Source organism: Triturus cristatus, chromosome 4_2 (assembly GCF_964204655.1).
Source record: "Triturus cristatus chromosome 4_2, aTriCri1.1, whole genome shotgun sequence".
NCBI lineage: Eukaryota > Metazoa > Chordata > Amphibia > Caudata > Salamandridae > Triturus > Triturus cristatus.
Genome location: NC_140586.1, coordinates 357,192,537 through 357,209,177, shown reverse-complemented (window position 1 = coordinate 357,209,177; position 16,641 = coordinate 357,192,537). Strand labels below are relative to the sequence as shown.

At 49.7% G+C, this 16,641-nt stretch overlaps 1 protein-coding gene across 1 annotated transcript in view; it reads right to left on the bottom strand.

Annotated features, from left to right (window-relative positions):
• Positions 1 to 16,641, bottom strand: part of ACBD6 (acyl-CoA binding domain containing 6) — a 299,090-nt gene that overhangs the window by 104,204 nt on the left and 178,245 nt on the right. Inside the window, exon 5 of the mRNA XM_085601766.1 lies at positions 16,205 to 16,310. Within this exon, the coding sequence (XP_085457892.1) occupies positions 16,205 to 16,310 (106 nt within the window). The remainder of the gene's footprint in view (positions 1 to 16,204; positions 16,311 to 16,641) is intronic.

The following is a 16,641-nucleotide window of genomic DNA, read 5'->3' as shown; positions in this document are numbered from 1 at the left end:
TCGCTTCTTCAGACATCCCCGGAAAAAAGAAAAGCTCGAGCCCTGAGCATTAACTTGTCAGGGAAGAAGGAGGTATTTGACGGCTGCACCAGCAGCACTTGCAGCTCAGTGAAGCGACATGCTGAAGTGATCTTCAGGAGAAAACAGTCTTAAACGACAGCAACCTCAACCAACAACTATGTAGGGGCTCAATATGTGTAAGAACCAAATTAAGGTTCCATTACAGTATAAGGAAAGGCACAGGAGGAAACCTGCTTATGCCTTTTCATAAAACGGACCACAACTGGTGCCTTAAATAAGAAGGGCTGATCAGCAAACACGGAAAGGGCAAACAAGTAGGCTATAACAATGCTCACAGCAAGACCATGTCGAGCAAAGGACAGAAAGAATGAAGCACATTAGAAAGGTTAGCTTGAGAAGACTGACCCAACAGTCCTCAAACCAGATCACACATTTTCCTCTGCACCCACAATAGATCGACTTGAAGTATACACAACACATGGCCAAATATCACACCCATCAATTCTGCAGGCAGGTCAAAATCTCTCAGCTGGTTCAGCTTAATTTCCAAGCATGGAGGTGTAGATTGTGGAGGTTTTGATAAATAAGCCTGTTGTGTTGTTGGAGCAGCAGGCCCTCCCAAAAAGTCAGGTACAGCGAAGAGCAGATAAATAAACTCCACAGTTCTGAGTACCACAGTCTTCAAGCCTAGTTTGGGGCCAGTCCATCATGGAAACAGATCTAACACAAAAATACATAAAGGAGACCAGAGTGGCTGGGGAACATGATGATGGAGATTTTGGGTATACTTTTTATTCATCCCCGCATAATAAGTGTGTCCGGCTAGATTATATATTTTTACCCCGCTTGTTGGCTGCTGATTCAAAGATACAGGTTTGGCCTCGGATTTCGTCAGATCATGGTCCTGTGGTTATGGATCTTGTTAGTCTTACCCTCCTAAGGGGGCAGCGACCTTTCACATTTAATAAAAAACTGTTAAGCGATGAGGAATATATCCATCATATTCATATGTGGGCCACGGTATTCATAGAAAGTAATAAAGGGTTGGCAGCTCAACCAATGATTTGGACTCCTTGAAAGCTGGTATAAGGGGTGAAACATTTAGTTATGGATGGGCGCAGCAGAAAAAACGGAAAGAACATATGTTGGGTCTATGTGAGGATTTAAAGAAGGCCGAATGCGAATTTACCCAAGGGGTTAGAGCCAAAGTGGATATTAAAGAGATGCTAGCAAAGATGGGTCGATGCAGGGCTAGAATTAACGAGATATGGAGTCAAGACATTGCTGCGCAGTTTAAAACTTATAAAACTGAGAGATATGAATATGGTGAGACCACCGGGAGATGTCTAGCGCAAAGGCTGCGGGGTAGACAAACCTCACAGCGAATAGATGCACTGGAAGATGGGAAAGGGGGAGTAGTAGAGACTATAGAAGGTATATTGGAGGTACTCTATCTATATTATAAAGAATTATACACTCATGATTTGGCCATTCAGGGTACTATAGAGCAATATCTTCGCAACCTAGATCTAATTGAGATAGGGCTAGTTGATCGAGAGGAGCTAGAAGCTCCTTTGTCAATGTCAGAAATGCAAATAGCGATAGCGGGGCTAGCGTCAGGGAAAGCGGCAGGACCGGACAAACTTCCTCTGGAGATTTATCGGATCATTTTTCCCATCATTAAGGATGATATGCTAGCTACGTTTTTAGAAGCCCAATGTGGAAATCCCCCGCCATCGTGGGACGATGCTAATATAGTGATATTTAAGAAACAAGACAAGCCTCCTAGAAATCCGGGGTCTTATAGGCCGATTTCATTAACTAACGCTGATAACAAGGTGTACTCGAAAATTCTCGCGACACGACTAGCCAAAATTATACCATTGTTGGTTTCTCGATATCAGCACGGCTTTTTGCCCGGTAGGAGTACGGTAAATCATATACATAGGGTAATTTCGCTAATAGATTATGCTACTATACGCCAAGAGCATATGGGGTTAATCTTTCTTGATGCTGAAAAAGCATTTGATCGTGTATCCTGGACCTTTTTGTGGGCCACAATGCAAAAGATGGGGTTTGGTCTGCAATTTTTGCTAGCTTTGCAGAGTATGTATTAACGACCACGGGCTAGAATTTGTACGATGGGGAAGGAGTCATCTTTTGTATATATAACCAGGGGGACCAGGCAGGGATGCCCCTGCTCACCTTTACTTTTCGCTATTTATATCAATCCACTGGTGCAAATATTGGAAACCACTAATGGTATAAAATCAATGTCAGTCAGGGACCAACAGACACGTGTTCTTGTTTATGCTGATGATATAGTGGTAGTTACATCCGATCCGGAGCAGGCAATTAGGGAGATTGAGATTCGGACTCAGCAATATGGGGAAGTCGCTGGGTATAAACTAAATGTTTCTAAAACTCAGATTGTATGTACTGAGGGACTCTGTCCTGGCGATGCCCGTGTTACATCGGAAGCAAGATATCTGGGTATAAAGATTAGAATGTCACCTCAAGAGATAGTTGAAGTAAATTGGGCAGGTATACTGGATGCTACAAAACGCCAATTGGAAAAGGTAGAGTGCCTTCATTTATCAATGGTGGGACGCTGTAATGTTTTAAAAATGTGTGTACTCCCCCGGGCAATGTACTATTTTAGGACAGTAATGCTAGAGTTGACACGCGTACAATTAATGCTGCTACAGTCTATTGTAGACAGGTTTATATGGGGATGGGGGAAAAAAAGTCGACGGGCTTCAAAATATATGACACTTCCACTGACACGTGGGGGATAGGGTGTGCCGAACTTTACGTTTTATTATTTAGTTTGCTTTTTGCAGAATATGCAATACTTGGTGATTGGGGACGAAGCAAGGTCCTTTGAAACTCCAGATGTATACCAGATGTTGTTGGGAACTCAGGCGAGGGAGGCCCTGCTTAAGTTTTATGAACCAAGCTATTTTAAAAGAACTCGTTTCAAAATTGTACTAGCTGCATATAAAGCCTGGAAGATGATACGAAAAATTATTCCTATAAATCGGATAGGGTATTACACACCATTTAACTTCATGGAAATTTTCCCTTCGGTGTTTTGGGACACAAAAATGGCTATATGGCAGGGCAAGGGGATACGACGTCTAGGGGATATTTATAGAGATGGGTCAATCATCCCCTTCTCCGATATGTTGGAACGATATAAAATACCTAAACATGACTTCTTCAAATATCTGCAAATCCGAGATTTTATTAATAAACACTGTAGATGCACACTTATAGTAACAAATGATTTATTAGAGGCATTGTCAAAAAAAGCTAAAATTGGGGTTTTGTATGATATACTATTGGCAACTCAGCGGGACGATATAGAGCTGCAAGATGCGAAATGGAGGGATAGATTTGGCAATACTGGCTCATATGTGCAATCCTCAATTGCGATGGCAAGTAAAGTTATATTAACGGCAAATTTACGCACCCAACATTATAAAACTGTTTAATTTATACTGTACACCTGTTAAGATGATGAAGTGGGGTGGGATTCACGATGGGAAATGTTTCAGTTGTCAGGCGGATAAAGCCGATATTGTACATGTATTTTTTGATTGTATAGCCCTAAAACAATATATATCTGATATTTCAGAATTTCTATCACAAACTACTGGGGTAGATGTTCATATATCTAGAGAGGTTATGTTATTGGGTGTGGGTCAAGATATCGAACCTGTCCATATAGGTTATCCCTTTCGCTATTTTATATTTATAGCGATGGCCGTTGCTCGATTATGTGTTGCATCTATGTGGCTGCAAGTAGATGCACCATCATATGAAATGTGGCGCTCTAAGTTTCATAATGTGTTCAATCTAGAATATAGCCTCTATCGTATAAGATCCTTGAGGAAGAAACAACTAGGGCTTAAAATTTGGCAGCCAATGCTACAATATATGGAGTCATAGATGTTATAATCTGACATGCTTGTGTTATCATGAATTAATGAGAGTTATATTTGGTGTAATTATATGTAATGGTCCAATACCTTGGGTGATTTAAATGATTGATTTATGTATGTTTTGCTGCGAACTGAATAATAAAGATATTAATTTTAATAAAGAAAAGAAAAAAAAAGATAAAAGAAAAAAAAAAAAAACCCAGAGTGCAAAAGCTATAACAGTGTGCTAAGAGGTGGTAAAAAAATACAACCAAGGCATGCCCCACTGGGAAAATATGTCATGAATCACATCCAGCTGCAGACACCACTTGGGGTCAAGTCAGATGACATCTACTAAACTGATCTGTCCAGATGCAGAGAGAACCTGCCAGGTGACAGACCACCAGATGAAGGTCCACTGCAACAGAATCAACGCCTCCTGGTACAGTACATACAATACCCCTCTGTCCTACTTGTTGCAGTAATACATGGTGGTTGTGTTGTCCTTTAGCAACTGAAGAGTTCTGGGGGAGCAACAGCCCAACAAGAAGCTGGTATTCACAGAGCAGAGGGGCTTAGTCTGGTTGAAGAGATGACCCTCTTGCCAAGTGATTTTATTTGTTTAGATTCCTGGTCAGGATTTGTAGAGGGAAACGTGTTTTTATTAGACCCACTTGTGGAGGGCTAAACAACCAACTTATCTGGTGAAGGGTGCTGCGAGAGAAAAGCACAGTAGTTCAAAGCAAGACAATTATGCCTGGCAACTTGTCGGTTGAACGGGGGCCCCAGAGCGTGGTTTGGCTCTGGCCCCTAATAGTATCCATCAAAGCCTTGATAAATGGGAGGAGAGGCACAGCAGATGTCTGTCCATATTGGAGGATCTCAGTTAGTACATTTGTTTTGACTACTATGGTGGGTAGGTGGAGGTCAAGAACTTAAGCCGCCCTGGTTTGTGGGAAGGGTTAAAGTGTGACCATGTGATTTAACAAATATGTACCCCCGCCGCACATTACAAGGCTACTGCAAGTCAAATCAGAGTTTCATGACCTTATAAAGGAACTCCGATCGTTCCTCTAGATCAGTGATACTCAAGGGGGCTGCATGCGCCCCTCCTGACCTTTACATGCGGCACCCTGGGAAGCAGCAGCACTGGGCGGCTGTTTACTCAACTCAGCACTAACATGGAAAAAGAATTTAAATATACAGCAAACACTTATTTAAAGGTTGATTGCAGTTAGGGAAATGAAGTAACTAAGCCGTTAACTTTAGGAACACTTATATTTAAAGACAGCTTCTAGATATACATACTTTGCTTCCCCTATTCCCTCTTTAAGCCCCCCAACCCCGCATCGGTGCGGCCCTCGGTCACACCGTAGACCAAACTTTGCGGCCCCCGGTAAAATGTTTGTGAGTACCCATCCTCTATATCCTCGCTAAACTGTTTGGTGACTTGCAATATCCTTATAACATACAGCAAAGGGTATTTAACCGCATATATGAATACATATTAATGTGCACACGCGTATTTGTGTATATTACACAATAGAACGCACACTTTGCTTTGCCGTTGCCGATTACTGGGGGCCGCGCCAGTTTCACCCGGCCTCTTGCATGCCTCCCGGAAAAAACCACCAGACGCGACAAGGGTTCAAACAAAAACCAATCCGCCGAAAGATGGCTGACGGCAAGGAGGGCAGTCACCGATGGCCTGGACTGCCTTCCCTCCACCTACTCTCCATGCATACGGGCCAGTCCTCTGGATACGCAGCCCCGTCCCTGCCCTGCCCGTGCAGCCTGTGAATCTCGCCGTCACCTCCCGGGAACAGAAGGCCTGGCTCCCGTCCCCGCCGCCGCACTTCGCAGAATGTTGATCATGCGGAGAGCAGGCCCGCCGGTGATTGTAAGTCAGGAGCTCAAAGGGCTTTGGATGTGACGCTCCCGGCGCCGCAGAGGCTCTGATGTGTGCTGCGGGAAGTGATGCATGTTACAGGGAAAGCCGGCTCCAGGGAGCGCTCAGCGCACACTTAATAAAGGAGGCCCCGGGGCATACTGCTCTACACACTGCGAGAGCTGCTGCTATCGCACAGTGAGGGCGGCCACTCCGCCACACACACGCTGCCCGTCACACTACGAATTCTGCATGCCTGAAACAGCGTGCATGTCACACGGGGAGATCCGCGTCAAGCGCACACAGGAAGTGCTGCCTGCTTGTGAGGGCCTCTGTGTCACATACTGCAACTGACGCCTGTCTAAAGCTGTCCACCACAAGCAGCGAGCTCCGACCGCCACTGAGGGCTCCGTCACGCACCGCCAGTGGGTGTCTGCTTGAGGCTGTCCATGACACACTGCGGACCCTTGCTGCAATACGTGGTACTCCATAGAGGGAGGGTTGCAGGGTCTGTTCAGGAAACTCCGAGCTCGGACTAAGGGGCTGTCCGTCTCTCTCACAAAATGCTGCCCTCTTTCACATACTGCGAGCTCTGCCTGAGAAGCCGTCACACCCAGCCAGTGCTGCTTGAAAGAAGCTGTCGTTCACATAAGGAGCGTGAGTCACCTGCTTTAACTAGGCTAGCCGTCACACGAGAGTGGTAAAACAGGCTGCCAGCAACAAACAGTGTGCTGCTTCAGTCAGTCTCCTTCACACACAGGGAGTGTTGAATGCCTCAGACAGGCAGTCACATTAGACTGATCTGTGCGTGACACACACAGTAAGGACTGCCTGTCTATAAGAGCAAGTGCTAGCGTGAGGCCGTCACCCAGGCACAGCAAACACTGCCCGCAAACACAGTGACGGTGGAGGGAGACTGTCAAACGCAGCAAGCATTGCTCGAGAGCGGGCGCCGTTTACTCTCAGACGGAGTGACGCCGTCCATCACACACGTCACAGCTCTGCAGAGGATGCCAATTACCTCCTCGTAAGTCTTCCTCGCCAAATGACTAACACAGTGAGCTTCAGCTCCACACCAGAACCCTCCAAAGCAAAAAAGTCGCCTCCCATCCCTTCCCAATATAGCCGACCCATTACACCCATGACCCCTATAAGAGGCGGGCCGGCCCAACCCATCAGCCTGTTTTTTTTGTTCTGCACACGTCTCTCCAGATGCGTCAGGTTAGTGGTGCCTGCTGTAGCAGGTACGTGGGTCTCAGGTTGGAGGTCCTGCTCTAGCGGACCCTAGGGGCTTGGACTCTGTTTGTTTTCCCCCTGCTTATGGCCCCCGGTGTGTTTGCTTAGGCATTGGATTAAGGTTTCCCTGGATTCCTCCTTCGAGCCGGTTAGGCTCTGCTTTAGCGAGCCGTGGGTTTTTCAGGGGGGGCGGGGATGCGTGGGGGCAGTTCTTTCCGTGCCCTTTTCTGTGTTTCGCTGGGCTTTTCCCACTCAAGTTTAGGGGAGTTTGAATGGCTACGTGCCTTCTGTGTCTCGCTGTGGCTCCCCCCTTCTTGAGGCACGTTTTTGGGTCCTGGTTTCCGGGTCCCATTGTACTTTCTTATGGATTCCCGTTGATTCCGCTGCCCGCCTTTCCTTGACGTGCGGGCGGCGGCTGTACGGCGATGTCCGTGTGTGGGTTAAAATGCATAATCGTTACATTCCTCCTCTGCCTACCTGCTTGTTCCTCCCCTGGGTCTCTGGATCGGGCGGGGGCTCCACATTGCTGATTTCGGCCCAGAGCCGCGATTTGCGGCATTGCGCCTCCTGCATCGGCGCGGGGGCAGGCGGCGGCTCTGCGAGGTTTGGGCCCGGTGCTGCGGGGTCCATGTTTGTGTGCCGCTGCCACCCGCCTTCCCGTCCGGGTGCCGTGGCGGGCGGCGGCTGGGGGGCCTGGCTTGCCTGCCTTCCGGGGATTCTCCAGTTTTACTGGTGTCAGTCTCGGCGTGGTTTCGGCTCTGGGCCTTCCGGCTTGGGACTCCCCATGCCGTTTCTGTTACGGGGCTACGTGGCAGGGTTGCTTCTTGTGCGCTGTTGGTTCTTCATGTTTCCCGCTCAGGGGCCGGCTCGTTGTCCCGGGGCGAGGTTTGGTTTGTCCCGCGCTGGCTCTCCCTGGTGTTTTCTCACTCCTTCTTCTCTGCCCACTTTAGGTGCCGGGGTCGGGCGGGTTGCTGGGGTCCCTGGAGTGGCACCGGTCATCTCGCTTTTTGCAATGTCTGGCTCACGCGCATGCGAGCTGGTCCTTTTCGCGCTACGGCTATCCCTGGTCTTGCAATGTCACTGCTTGCTCTTTCTAGTGTATAGGCGCTGGCGTTTCCTTCAGTTCGGTCTGTTCAGAGTCACAGTGGCCTAATGGTTAAGCTCCTAGACTCTTGCTCTCAAGGTTACAGGTTCAATTCCCTTTGATTCTGTTTAAACGACATGGTCGCCGGTTCGGATCCCGGGGGTCCGCTCGGCCCTTCGTCCTTCTGTGGTAGGTGAGTTGTAGCCTTTGATTTGTCCTGCTCCTGGGGCTTCTCGGTTTCCGTGGCTTTGCTTCGCTTTGCTGGTACGCGTGTTCTGTCCTGGTGGTTGGGGGTGCTGGCTGGGTGCTTGACTCTTACTCCTCCAGTTCTGTGTTACCCTCTCTTGGCTGCTGTGCCATGCGGGTCTTGTCGCCCCGTTGGGTGCGTTGTTGTGTTCCGTTGGCCTGGTGGTCTGTTGCGTCCACTTCGGGCACCTGTGTTTGTCCTCTTGATCTGACTCTGTCACTATGGCCGTGTGGGGGTGGGATGCGCCGCCCGCCTTCCCTTCGGGGGCGGGCGGTGGAGGTTGTATGCGATTGTCATTTTACTCCGCTGTCGTCCTTCCTGCGCACAGGCGGTGTGTTGCCTTCCTTCTCCCCCCATTCCTGCTGCTCTCGCCCCCCGCCTGCCTCTGGTGGGTGGTCGTCTTCCTGCCCCGGTTGGTTCGGGGATCCCAGGAGGAGACCCTGCTCTGTCGGGCTCACTTGCTGGTTCCCCCTCCTTCTGGCCCTCGCGGTCCTGCCCTGCGCTCCCCCCTCCCCCGCCGCCTTGTGCTTGATGCCCTGCTATTGCGGGCTCTGGGGTTTGGGTTTTGGCGTTTGGCTGCCCCTCTCTGTGGGGGTGGCTGTGGGTTTGTCTGTTTTTCCGGCTGTTGTGCCTGTGAGCGTGAGGTCCCTCGGCCCCCTCTGTTGTGGGTGTACTGTTAGGGGCGCGGGGCTCGGTTGGCTTTCGGCTTGCCGACAGTGTCCACTCTGTACCCCCGGTACTTTCATTCTGTGGGCTCCTGTTCCCGCAGTTGTTGTGCGGGGTCTGTCCCTGTCGGTTGCTGGTTGGCCGTCCTCCGGGGGTTTCCTGGGGTTGTGGGGCCTACGGCCTTGCCGCTCTGAATGCACCTGGCTTCGTCTGCTCTCAGCGGTTGAGCAGGGTCGGGCCTGGTTGGTGCCCGGATGGGGGACCACCTGGGATTTCCAGGTGCTGTGGGCTATGGGGTCCTTCTTGGGCTCGCCCTGTCTTGTCCGGGTCTGCGGCTTTGCCGCTCCCTCCTCATCCTGCTCCCTGTCTCGCCGGGTGGCTCTTGCACCCCTTTTCCTGTCGGCTTCTTGCATTCGCCGTGCTTCTCCTTGCCCCCGGGGGGGTTGGGATTTTTGTTGTGGTCCTTCTGTTCGGACCGGATTGGTCGGGCCGGGGGTTCGGCGCCCGCCTCTGGTGGGGTGGGCGTTCTATCCTTTTTCTGCTGGGTCGCTTTTGACGGTCTTGCGTGTCCTTCTCTGGTCAGCTCCTGTCATGGGGTTTGATTTGCTCCCCTGGTTTTTCCTGTTGGGGTTGTCTGCCTTGGTAGGGGCCTTCCTCGTATCGTGTTTTGGGTCTTGTTGCCTGGCTGTTTTTCTCCTTCCGGTTGGTCTTGGTGCCTCTGGTCCTTCCTTGGTTCGGTTTGCCCCGGGCCCTTCCCGCTTCTGTCCTGGTGCGGCTGGGTGCGTCCTTCCCTTTGGTGACTTTTTGTTTTCCTGGGGGGGGCATACTTGGGTTCCTGATCTGTGCTGGGTCAGTGGTTTTCCCTCTGGGAGGTTTTTCCCGTCTGGCTTCTGTTTGCCGTTCCTTGGTTGCTCTGGGGATTTCCCCTGCCTTGCTGGCCCTGCCTCGTGCTCCCGGGTGTTTGCGGGGTTCGCCCCTGTTTGTGGCTGCCTGTGTGGCGGTGTTCTTCTGGGTCCCTTTGGTGCGGTTTGCTCCCTTTGGGTCTCCGGTGTTGGCTCTTCGGCCTTCTCGTCCTGGCTCCCGGCCTGGAGTCGCTCTGGCCTTTTGGTTGTGGTCTTTGCCTCTTACTCTGCGGATTGGGTGTTCATTCCCTGGTCTTTAGCTGGCGCTGGGTACTTGGTCTCCTTTGTTGGCTCTGTTTCTTTCCCTGGTTTTGGTTGGGAATTGTTTGGGCCTTTGCGCTTTCCTGGGGTCCTTCTTCTGCCGAAGATTCTGGGCTTGTGGGCCTGGCCGGGCTTTTTGTCCTGTTGGTGGTGCTTGCTTGGGCCTGCCCCCGATTTCTTTTTCACTTGCTGGTTTTTGTTTCCAACAGTGCTGTTGGGTGTCCGGGGGTGCTGGTGCCTCTGGTTCTCTGCTCCCTGGCGGGCCCGTGCGCTTCCGGTTTGGCTTGTGTCCTCGTCTTTTGTCCCTGGGTTTGGGGTTCCGGGGCCTGTTGGCTCTGGTGGCTCTCTGGGGGTCTTGACGTGGCTCGGGCTCGGTTTTCGCCCTGCCCTTCTGTCCTTCTCGCCTTTGGTGGGTTTCTGCCTGTGGATTTTTTCTCCCGGTGCTTTTCCGTTTTCAGTCGGTTCCTCGTTGTCGGGCTGAGCGGGGTCTGGTTGTTGGACTGGCTGCCTGTGTGGCCGCCTGGGTGCTCGCTTCAGCGGCTCGCTTGGTCCCTGTGAGGGGCGGGCTCGGTCCGTCGCGCTGCCTTTCCCTGCCTTCTGTGCGTGGGTGGTCATATGGGTTCTCCGCTTTCTGCTGTGGCCTGGTTGAGTTCCCTTGGTGGCCGGGTCTCTTCGGTGTCGTTTCCGTCACCTTCCTGGGTCTTTTTGTTCCCTTGTTCCTGCCTGGGTTCTCTCCTTGGGGTCGCAGTCCCTTCCAGGTGGTCCTTTGTGTGACTGGGGTTTTTTTCCCCTTCTGTTTCTCTTCTGCGCCCCTTTCCTTTCTTGCGGCTCTTGCCAGTTTGCTTACGTCTGGTTCCGCTGCCCCGTTCCTCTGGTGGATTCGGCTCTCTCGCGGGTGGTGGTCTCCCTTGCGGGGTTGCTGTGTTTGTCGGACTGCGTCTCCCTTTCTGCTGTGACTTTTTTGTTGGGTCGCTGTGGTGGGGTTGCCCTCTGTTCATTCGGTTCCCCTTTTTTGGGGTTTTTGATGCCCTCTTTCGGGGTGTCTGTTGTCCGGTCCTGGTGTGTTTGGTCCGGCTTGCTCTCTGGGCCCTGTTTTCTGTGGCCTTTGGCTCCGTGCGGTCTGGTCCGGAGCCTTTCTCTGTCCCCCTTTGGCTTTTGGCTGGTTCCTGCCGGCGCTTCGTGTCTCTGTGGTCTGGGTTTTTGTCCTTCCCGGTGTCTTTCAGTCCCGGGCTGGTTCTTCCTGCTCGTGGTTGCCTCTCCCCTGGGTGGTCCTTCCGCTCGTTCTGGCCTGTTGGGTTTTGCCCTCGTTCGTGGGCGTCCCCTTCTGGTCTGTTGGTTTCTTGTGAGTTTCCATGAAGCCGCTTGGCTTTGGTATGTGCTCACTGTGTTAGTCATGTGGCGAGGAAGACTTACGAGGAGGTAATGCCCCGATTACTTACCGGTAATCTTCATTACTCCGAGTATAGTCTTCCTCGCCACATGAGTTCCCATCCCTCCCTCCCGGTCTGGCTATCGGCTTCATGTTTGTGCTTGTTAGTTTCAGGCTGATGGGTTGGGCCGGCCCGCCTCTTATAGGGGTCATGGGTGTAATGGGTCGGCCATATTGGGAAGGGATGGGAGGCATGGGAGGCTGACTTTTTTGCTTTGGAGGGTTCTGGTGTGGAGCTGAAGCTCACTGTGTTAGTCATGTGGCGAGGAAGACTATACTCAGAGTAATGAAGATTACCGGTAAGTAATCGGGGCATCACTTGTACATTTTCACGTCTACCACAACATCCAACTAGGACAGGCCTACAGATACAAACCATCACATACTGTTACCACACGCAATAGTGAAGCCCAGCGACTGCCTCAGACCCATACGGCCAAAGTACGAGTGTAACATTTGTGCATGTACTACACGGTTGTATGTCAGAGGCACACATGGTTGAACAACGCGTGCCTCTACAACACCAGCCTAACCACAAATGCATCTAAACCACACGTTCCTTTACCATGCAATTTCGTGGTAAAGGCAAATGGATATGTGTGGTAAAGATTACCACTACCCTTGACCCCTTAAGCCCTAAAATCCTATCCCCCTTCCTTGCCCCCCGTCCTGAGGACTAAAACCAGTTGTGTACTTAAAACTACCCCATCCCCCCCCCTGCACTGAGGCCTAAAACCCTGCCCTCTACCAAAAAATACCCCACCTCAACCCCATCCCTGAGCCCTAAAACATACCCTGTTCTGTCCTTAAAACTACCCATGCCCGTCCCCCTCCCCCTCCAACAGACTTCCACCCCAAACTCTGCCCTTAAAACTACCTCTCTCCCCTCCCGAGCCCTAAAACCTACTCCCACCCCTAAAAACTCCCCTTCCAAAACCCACCCAGCCTTTACAACTACCCTGTCTTGAGCCCTAAAACCTTCCTGTTCCGATGCTTCCTCTTCTTCTCCCCACCCATCTGAACACTAGACTGCTATCTGCCTTATGCGTGTTTAAGTCAGATGCGTGATTCAGGCAAGCATGGTTATGCTTGTGGGGAAATGGCATGCATGGCTCAGCCTGGGTTGTGAAGGCTGTTTCCTCTCACAACTAATGGTCCATACATACCGCAGATGTGTCAGCGTGAAACGAACACACTGCCAGAGGTTCAAATGTACAGATCATCTAGGTCTGCAATAGGTACATATAGAACTACTACAGATGCACGGATGACTTCTCCATCCTTATGCTCAGAGCATCTCTGGCAGCTATTGGTGCTCAAGAGGAGGGCATCACTGACTGCCAGCGGTCCATCAACACCTGTACAGGTGCATACACAGCAAACATTACTGGCTACTAAAGGTCCATTTGTAACACACAAATCACTGCCTGCTATAGGTTCATACGCATCAGTCTCTCAGATTGCTGCAGATTCACACAAACACATCATGACTGTCTTCTACAGCCTGAGATCTACACAACGGACTGAAATATTGCGTAAGAGCTACTTCTATTCAACATAGAGCCAGGCAAGTGCCTCCTCACCTAACTTCCACCACAAGTAACTTCAGTGTATAAAAGGTCTGTTCCATCAGTTACGCAAAGAAAGGCAAGGTCCCATTTTGGACCAGAACCCTTAGTAGAGGAAACTCAAAAGCTAGTTTATGGCCTGGTGGGCTGCTTTCCACACTGAAAGACCCTCACTGATCTGCCCCTCAGCAGAGGACATCCTGCTTCATTTAGAGATATCCCACAAGCTGGATGTCGAGGAATGCTATGTTTTTGCGGCCCACAAAGCACTCTTTTTTTCTTTTTCAGGAACAAATCTTCAAAGCAACGGTTTATATGGGAAAATTAAAATCAAGGTCTCTGGTGGGCAGGTAACTTTCTATAATTTTTTCTTGTAGGGATAATTTTAGGTCTTGCCTAGACAGCGCACACTCAGTTTATTCGAGGTCTTTTGTTTTTCTAACAGTGGTTATGGAGGCCACCCGTTACTTACCATTGATTGACTTCACTGTCACTCTCATTTCCTAGCTTCTTATTGGTAAACTGCTGAAGGCTTCCTTCCTCTTTGTGTTTGTCCGTCCCCTGGTGCCACTCAACACCATTCTATACCACTGTACTCTACGGAACTGTACTCTACGCGACTCTATGCCACTCCCCTCCAGAAACTCCCCTCTATCCACTCTCCACTACGTCATAACTTTTAGCCATGCTGCTGTACAACACGGCTAAAGGACATTAACAAAGCAAATAACTCTTACATAGATGAGATCTATTGGCTTTGCCAATGCCTGTTTTTATTTGAGTTTACATGCTCTATCAGTGTGTGTCTTTTGAGATATCTCCTTCATGTATTTGGCCCATCCATGCTTATGCTGCTGCCAACCCTCTGCTGTCAACTTGATCCCAGTCCATCCTTCCCACCCTCTGTAGTCACTTGACTCACCCCCTCCTCCCCTCCATGTTGTCTCTTGCCCACTTCCCTCCCTTTTTGTTCCCTCCGACAAACAAAAAAATAGCGAATGACATGACCAGCAAAGGACGTGTCACCATAGTGCCTCTTTCCCACATCCTCCATTGCCCCCGCCAAACGCCCTCCTCTGTTGCCACTTGACTGAAATAGAAATTTAAAAAAAAAAAAACAATAGTACGAGGCCAGTTCTTGAATTTCATTACACTGTTAAAAATTACTTTCAGTCATGCTGCTGTACAAGGATAAAAAAAACACTGACAAAGCCAATAGCTCTGTCGTAGGTGAGACCTATTGGCTTTGCCAATGCTTATTCTATTTTCCTACCCGGACCACCAAACATGGAGGTCCCAGGCATAGTGGAGGCCCCATCCTAAATTGGGCTGGGCAATGCTTTATTGACGTGGCAGCCTCTGGAAAGAGAGAAAACTCAAAGTCGCCAATGCACACAACATCAAGATTCTCTCTTATGCTGAGGACACCCAGCTCACACCCTTTATTTTGGACAAGAACACCAACCCAACAACCAAGTTCACCACTTGCATGACAAAGTCATCAACTGGATGAAAGGCACCTGTCTTGAGCTCAACACTGACAAGACAGAAGCAGTGATCTTAAGCGAGAACACCTCATCATGGGACTTCAACTGGTGGCCGGCTGAACTCAGACCCACACCCACAACCAGAACCCACGCCAGGACCCTCAGAATAATTGACAGCGAACTTGACATGACCTCACAAGTCAACACTGTCACTGCATCCTGCTTCTACATCGTGAAGATGCTTAGGAAGATCTTCAAATGGCTCCCAAGCAACACTAGAAAAACTGTCACGCATGCCCTAGTCAACAGCAAGTTGAGCTATGGGAACACTTTCAACACAAGGATCACTAAGCAACTCACTACAATACTACAAACCATCCAGAACTCAGCAGCCAGACTCTTCCTCAACCTCCCATACAGAATTCACATCACACCACCCAGGGAACTTCACTGGCTCCCGATACACAAACATGCTCAATTCAAAGTCCTCACTCAGACATTCAGTACACTCCACAACTCAGGCCCCCACCTACCTGAACAGTCGCATCACCTTCTAATAACCAACCAGACACCTTCGGTCCGCAGGACTCCTACTGTTACACATCCCACGCAGACACAGAAGCAGATCTGGAGAAAAACTGTTCTCTTACATCGCTCCTAAAGCATGAAAGAGCTGCTCACTCCACATCAGAGCCTCTTCCCCTCTTCTTTAAACAACCTACCATAGGCAGGGCTAGGCACACACACCTGCTCAGCACCAGAATACCCCTGAAGGTGACAGTGCACAAATACACATAACTAAAAAACATGGGTCAAGGATTTCCAACTTTGGACGCACCTGATGGTTCTCCATCTCTGGGTGGAACAGAAGATCTGCATGTTTGCGAAAGTGTTAGCTCCACCAATCTATAAAAGAGTTTCTGCTCCGCCAAACCACAGTAATATTGTTGTGATGAAAAGTTAAGGCAATTTTAGAACTGTTTAAGTAAAGTTACATTCATATTGTTCTTGGTCTGCCCTGGGCTTATTACACCTCTTCCAGAGTTTCTATAATAAACTATGAAGAAGGAAAGTATCCGAAACATTCCTTCATCCTATTAAATCATCTTCTCGAGTTTTTCAGCTAAGATCATAGTGTTTATGAGTGATTGAGCAACATGTTCATGAGAATTCCCGAATGCCAACCCTAGTGCGACCAAAGAGCAGCAGGTGCCGAAGAGAAGGCAAAGGAAGAACCTAGGAGTAACCATGAATAAGATCGTCAGATACTTCTCCACTAGCAGCAGGAGCAGAATAGCTTCCGGCCTATTTCTACCTCTCGAGTTTTTCACGGACGCTACATGTCCACATGTCCCACAGTGTAACTGCAGGTGTACAGGCAAAGGCAGCCACTGTCCCCACAAGGACCTTTCAAAACATTGGGCAGGATGGGGGCGTGGATAGAGAGGAATGAGACAAAACACCACAAAAGTGACTCCCACTGCCCTACCTCTTCATCCTTCAGGTTTACATCGATGTCCTTCGAGCGGATAGCTTGAGTGACACGCTCAATGTTGTTTTCACGACAGTAATCAAAGATGTCCTTATCTTCCTCTCTAAAAAAAGAAAAGAAAAAGAAAAGTTAACAGCTAATTTATGAATGGGGTTAAAAAGCAACATCAAACGTTGGTACCAATAATACAGCTACTGAACAATGAGGGAAGAGTTTAGAACAGAGCACAGCACATTTGCGGAACAAGAACAGCACAGGCAAGAACAGGCAGCATACAGAAAAAAGATGTTAGGAAGAGTCGCAGCTTGTGTAAGGAACAAGCATAAAAGGTATAGATTCAGCCAAGAGCCAAAGTAGGCAAATGAAATATTTCCTACCCGCCCACCTGAACTGAACAATATTTCCGGTGGGCCTAACCTGTGATGTAAGCAGTG